Consider the following 6,609-nt stretch of genomic DNA (forward strand, 5'->3'; position numbering starts at 1 on the left):
TAAATGTTAAACAAAAGCTCTTTGACCATTTGTTCTATTCAGTTTAGATAGTATTGCAGAGGAAAACAAGTTCCCTGAGTTGGTGATTTTGTTGTGTTTCAGTCCTATGATGAGAACAGTGCTGACTCTGACAATTTGTTCCACATTCTATTTAATTAAACAATTGTTATGCAAAGTATGCTGTTAGTAACAACTATAAATTGCTTTAATTTCTCTACATACCACCGCATTATAATCCACGATGGGAAAGGTAAAAGTGTGTGCATGTATATATATATATATACTTTTCTCCAAAAAATAATTTTGATTGCTTGTGCTATTTTTTAACTCTACTGGTTTGCTTTAGTAATTTAAATGTATTTTTTTAAATCTATCTAATATAATAGTGTCTAAATTGATATGCAATTGTAAAGCCATGGTGTGCAGTATCCTATAGCAACTAATCAGAAATACCCCATCAATTTTAAGTTGGCCAATAGTACTACTAAAAACTTGTACGTTATATAGGTTATGTATGCTCAGTCCCAGACATCATCTAGATAGCCCTTTAGAGTCCATTCACACAGGGGCAACACGACTTCCAGCGAGACTTTGGGAGGCAACTTGGACATGACTTGAGTATGAATCACAGCACGACTTGAGGCAACTTACAAGGCAACTTGAAGTTGCCTCCAGGACAGGGGACTTTGCCAGTGGCCAATCACATAATAATCAGCTCTGTGGGAAGGAGGGGTTTGCCTAGAAAACAATTTTTACTTCCTGGAAAGTTGCTTCAGTTAAGACAGGGGATCCAACTTGGAGGCAACTTCCATTGAAATCAATGGGTACAAGTTGCCTAGAAGTCGGATTGAAGTAGTACAGGAACCTTTTCTGAAGTCTGAGCAACTTCAGTAGTGTACATTAAGACGGCTCTCATTCATGTACATTGATTTTATCATGTTGCGCGACTTGAGGCAACTTGGGATGACTTCAAGTCGGATCCAAAGTTGCCCTATGGGAATGGACTCTTACAGGCTACAGCAGGGGTCTCCAAAGGGTGTAAGCAAGGGGCCATTTTACTGTCCATTAGACTTTAGTGAGCCAGACTGTGGCCAGTGGGAGTCAAACATGTCCTGGTATCAGTAGGAATAATCAATGTGAGATGAATAATGCCCCATCTTTGGTGTGAGTGGGAGGAATAGTTCTCCCTTTTTCTGTGTCATTGGGAGGAATAGTGCCCCATTGTTTGTGTCAGTGGCAAGAATTATGTCCTCGTTGTTAGTGTCAGGATGAATAGTGCCTCAAGGGCCAAATAAAAGCAAGCAAAGGGCCACATCCAGCTCCAAGGGCACAGCTTGGTCACCACCAGGCTATAGCAAACATAGTAAATGCAAAAAAATGTATATAAATACATAATACAAAAAGAGTAGTGTCAGCTGATGCATTATGAAAAAGCTTGCGTAATGCTCCAAAACACCACTGGCTGTGTCCCACCTGGGGATATTCTCCCTCTTTGTTTGTCCTAGGACTTTTGTCATTGGGACAGTAAGTGGTGGGAAACCTGAAATTTTAGAATTGGCATCAGAAGAAAAAGTGAAGATACATCTCACAATAGGGGGACCTGGTATGGTGATAATTACCCAAGAGGGGAATTCCTTTCACTTTGTAGAGATTTCCTCTAACCTTTTTTGATAGGAAGGGAAATCTTCCCAACAGGGCACAGACAACAAAACATAAGTTGGTAAGGGGTTAGTCCATTCCCTACTCTAGTCAAAACTTAAAAAGAGAAGTTTTGTTTATATGTACACTTTAAAGCTTGACTCCAGTGATTTGTCCTTTTATCCATTCAGTTCTGTGATGCATGGAGCCCTGCCTGACAGCACTGCCAGGTTGGCTATTTGCCTCCCTAAACAAGGCTGTAACTGGGCAATAAGGAGAAGAAGTATACTATTAAGGTCATCAGTCTCCTCTCTCAATCTTTAAGCCAGCATATTCCTTGCCAGCACATGTGCATACAGCAGAGACTGACGTTGAGCATCAACCTTGCTTCCCCCAATTTGAGTTCTGATGTACAGGTTTTGCAAAAGTCTGAAAGCCTGTTTGGCTACTTACCCTAATTTCTTCGGTCTCAGTGCTGCTATGAAGAGGATTATAAGTGGTTGATATTAAGATATTCTCGTGCTTAACAGCTGTTGCTTTTAAAAAAAAATATATTAATTCTAGGGCATTAAACATTTTCTTGATAACTTTCCTGGAATACAGCCTTTAAAAAATACAATGATAAACATTGCATGCTAGGATCACCACTTAGTAGAGATGAACCCAAAAGTCAGTGAATGGCCAAACCTTTCATACTATTTATTTTATTTTGCAAAGCCCACACAATACAGGTAACATTTAACGTGTACAACCTCAGTTGCCAGGTTAAGAGGTTGTATCCTTTAAGAGGATATCAGTTTTATCTAATGTCGTGGACTCTGCATCTCTGAAGCAAATTGTGGTTTCTCCTCCTAAACTGAAAGCCAGGTTTTACTTTTTATTGAATGTTCTCAATTGATGAAAAAACAATATGTGAATCTGTTTCCAGATCATCTTCTTCGAGGACAGGAACTTCCAGGGCCGCTCCCATGAGTGCAGCACTGACAGCTCAGAGCTGAACTCATACTTCAGTCGCTGCAACTCCATCCGTGTCGAGAATGGAAATTGGATGATTTATGAACGTCCCAACTACACTGGGCAGCAGTACTTTGTAAAGAGGGGAGAATATCCTAACTGTCAGCACTGGTCTGGTCTAAGCGATTCTGTCAGATCCTGCCATTTAATTCCCCAGGTAAAAGAAATTATGATTATAGCAAACACATTCATTGGGACAATTATTAGTCCCCTTTCACGCTGGTGCGCGGGGGGGCATTAGCGGTAAAACGCTGCTAGTTTTAACGACTCATTATAGTGGCTATTTGGCCATTAGCAGGACGATTTTAACTCCCCATAGTGGCCGAGGAAAGGTTAATAGCGCCCGAAAAGCGCCACTGCCGAATTGCTTTGCAGGAACTTTGGCAGCGGTGGCCATTCATTTCAATGGCCAGAGGTGGTGGAGGAGTGGTGTATACTGTGGTGTATACTGCTTGTAGGACTTTTTCTCCTGTCCTGCAAGCCCACTGCGCCAGTGTGAAAGCACTCAGGCTTTCACACTGGGGCTGCAGAAGAGACAGTTTACACGTGCTTTTCATGTGCTATTTGTAGTGCAAAAACACCTGTAAAACTCCCCAGTGTGAAAGGGGCCTTAGGGCAGCCAGTGAGTTATTTTCTGCATCAAAAATGCATGGAAAGTAGGTTATAAGGTTTTCAATGGTATAGTTAACACCAGTGCTTGCAGTTCTAGTGCATTCCAGTTCCAGAAAAAGAAGTAGAACATGCTGAATTTTTCCTGCACTGGACTGTACTGGAACGCTGTAAAATGCATCAAAAATGCACTGGAATGCACATGTTCTTATTTAAGGTTAAGAAAAAAGAGGGGGGAAAATGCACTGGACTGGACCAAAAATGCACTGGAGTGCATCAAAAACATGTCAAAAACATGCACATGCAGAAAAGCATTTGGAATGCATGTGGAATGCGTTTCTATGGTGTGAACTGGCCCTTATAGAGAATATAAGGATATGGCCTCACTATTGAACATTGCAGAAATGAGTATTGTGTGACATTAACTACAGCTCTCCTTCCTGTAATCCCTGCAGGGATGTAAAAAAAAAATTGTAAGAATGCACTGTCAATAGACCAACATAAGATGGATGAAAAAGCCGATATTTTAATATTTTGCTTTCTTGTTGCAAATTACAGCTTTACCCCTGTTATGGCCATTGCAGTTTAAAGCGGGAGTCCGCCGGGAGTGCGCGTTTTTTTTTTTTTTTAAAGCCAGCAGCTACAAATACTGCAGCTGCTGACTTTTAAAATAGTGACACTTACCTGTCCAGCGCGCCCGCGATGTCGGCACCCGAAGCCGATCTCTCGATCGTCTCTCGGGTGCTGCCGCTGCCATCTTGGGTATGTGAATCAGGAAGTAGAGCCTTTCGGCTTCATTTCCCGGTTCCCTACTGCGAATGCGCGAGTCGCGCTGCGCAATGAGGATGGACCCGCTGCCTCTGGGATCTGTGTGTTTCCCAGCAGGCAGCGGGGGACTTTCGGAAAGGGGCGTAATCTACAGGGAGATTTGATAGCAATTTGATAGCTGTTTTATGGACTTTAAAAAAAGTGTGATCTAAACTTTTGTTTTTTTACAATAGCACTGTGGCTCCTTCAAACTCAGAATCTATGAAAGAGAAGACTTCAGAGGTCAGATGATGGAATTCACTGAAGATTGCCCTCATGTGAATGAAGAATTCAATTACCATGACATCCACTCTTGCAATGTTCTTGAAGGACATTGGATCTTCTTTGAACAGCCCAATTACAGAGGACGTCAGTATTTCCTGAAAAGTGGAGAATATAGGAGATTTACTGATTGGGGAGCCATGAATGCCAGAGTTGGCTCATTTAGGCGCATCTCTGATTTGTACTAAAATCAAAAATGGTGAAATTCTTTCATGTGCTTAAATTAATAACTGTATTCCTAATACATTCATTTTCATTCATGTTTAATTCTGAGTATTCATTATTTTCATTCAAACATTATAAATCTATCATATATCTATTTAACAAGTTTGCATTTAAAAGGTGGCAGGTACCCAAAAATGAGTGATTCTTATATCTATCTAGGTAAAGATCTGAAAAGCTGAAGTCCTTCTTAGATACCCTCATCCCCCTTCCACACACCCCCTATGCATCAACGTTTTTTCAATAATAAAAAATTAATAATGGACAGAAAAATACAGAGACTTAGTGCTCTGCAGCAAAGCATGAGACTAATAACAGAATGCTAAATAATTTAACACACAGGGGTTTACCAAAAACACATACAGTGTGCCAAGGCAAAACACGGTAATAATAGTGGTGTGTTATAAAGTAAAGTTCAAGGGTGTAATAGTAGCAAACTACTGCAAAACATGGGTATAACAGTGCCATGCTTTGATAAAGACAGCCCATACAGGGGCCTACATTCTTGTAATGTGGCTCTCTAAATAGTGGTGACAACAATATATAGGCAAAGAATGGCAATCCTGACAATATATTGTTTGCCAATAGGCAGTTGTATACAATACACCAGCAACAAATGGTCGAATTTTACAATAGAAAGGCAACAAGTGTTCAAACATGAGAATGTGGGCAATGGGAGAATATATTACCCAAAATTCCTCTCGCCTCCCCCGAAGTAAAAATCCCCCCATTCCTCAATCCATGAAAAATTTAGTGAACTACTACAAAACATGGGTATAACAGTGGCATGAAAAATGTAGCGAACTACTGCAAAGCATGGGTATAACAGTGGCATGCCTTGATAAAGACAGCCCTACAGGGGCCTACATTCTTGTAACGTGGCTCTCTAAACAGTAGTGACAACAATATATAGGCAAAAAATGGCAATCCTGACAATATATTGTTTACCAATAAGCAGTTGTATACAATACACCAGCAACAAATTTTTGAATTTTATAATAGAAAGGCAACAAGTGTCCAAACATAAGTGTGGGCAACGGGAGAATATATTACCCAAAATTCCTCTTGCCTCCCCCAAATTATATATCCCCCCATTCCTCAACCCATGAAAAATGTAGCACTCTTTAACAGTCTGATGTGTTCTTCTCGCCATAATAACTCCTGCATAATAACTGCTCATGTATCTTCTGAGACTTTTCTCACAAGTCATGGCATACATTTTTAAGCTGCTTGACTAGGCACTATTATAAACACTAGCAGGTATTATGGGAAGAAGAACCTAAGTCAGCACCCCTTATATATCTCCTTCATTCGGCTGACTCAGTCTAGCTACAGCATTAGCACCCATGTCATCATTTTTAATTTGTCCTACTGAATCTCTCTGTGTAAAACATACCTGTGTAAGGTTGGCCATACTTTCTTTTTCATTTAACCCGCTGGTTGAAAGAAAGAAAATTACTAGATTTCCCCATCTACACACTCAATGTGCCTTTGTATTCTGACAGTGGGGAGATTTTGCTGCCATCAGAATATACTCATCAGCCCCACCAGCTACAGCTGGCTATAAAATGTCCAACAAGCTGGTTGTACACAAGTCGGTAGATCAACGTGTGTGCAACCAGCTTGCTCATATATACATCAAAATTCAGACGGTCCCTGCTTACTGGTTTCAATCCATGACTTAAGAGTCAAGTCCCTGTGCCTGAGTGCCTGGACATTGGGTGGATAGATCTCCTTTCTGAGACAGTCACAGCAGAGACCAAGATGTCAGAACTATGCAGAAACACCACTGGAAATGGACACACATCCAGTGACGTTGCTAGGATTATAAAAGCCCTGGGGCATTTTAATGAGATCAATCCTGCTGCAAACTGTTTGCATGTCTAAAAGTGGGAGTGGTTTATAGGAGAATTATTAAATAGAAACAGAGCCCCCTTGTTGTATAGCCTGCTTACATATGCTACAATCCTTGTACCCACAAAATATGCCTTAACTGTGCCACAAGTGATAGTCTTTCAGACTAACCTTAGGACAAAA

At 40.7% G+C, this 6,609-nt stretch overlaps 1 protein-coding gene across 1 annotated transcript; it reads left to right on the forward strand.

Moving 5' to 3' along the window:
- The first annotated feature begins 207 nt into the window (after positions 1–207).
- On the forward strand, positions 208–4,593 carry LOC143925456 (gamma-crystallin 2-like). Its single transcript, XM_077449991.1, has 3 exons — positions 208–250; positions 2,567–2,809; positions 4,263–4,593. The coding sequence occupies exons 1-3, from the start codon at positions 242–244 to the stop codon at positions 4,536–4,538; spliced, it is 528 nt and encodes a 175-aa protein (XP_077306117.1). The 5' UTR covers positions 208–241; the 3' UTR covers positions 4,539–4,593.
- The last annotated feature ends 2,016 nt before the right edge of the window (positions 4,594–6,609 follow it).

This window comes from Lithobates pipiens, unplaced genomic scaffold (assembly GCF_037356315.1).
Source record: "Lithobates pipiens isolate NorthernLeopardFrog02 unplaced genomic scaffold, aLitPip1_a1.2 Scaffold_22, whole genome shotgun sequence".
NCBI lineage: Eukaryota > Metazoa > Chordata > Amphibia > Anura > Ranidae > Lithobates > Lithobates pipiens.

Coding starts and splice junctions, on each gene's coding strand:
- LOC143925456 (XM_077449991.1), top strand. Junction 2,810..4,262: donor CCTGCCATTTAATTCCCCAG/GTAAAAGAAATT, acceptor TTTTTACAATAG/CACTGTGGCTCCTTCAAACT.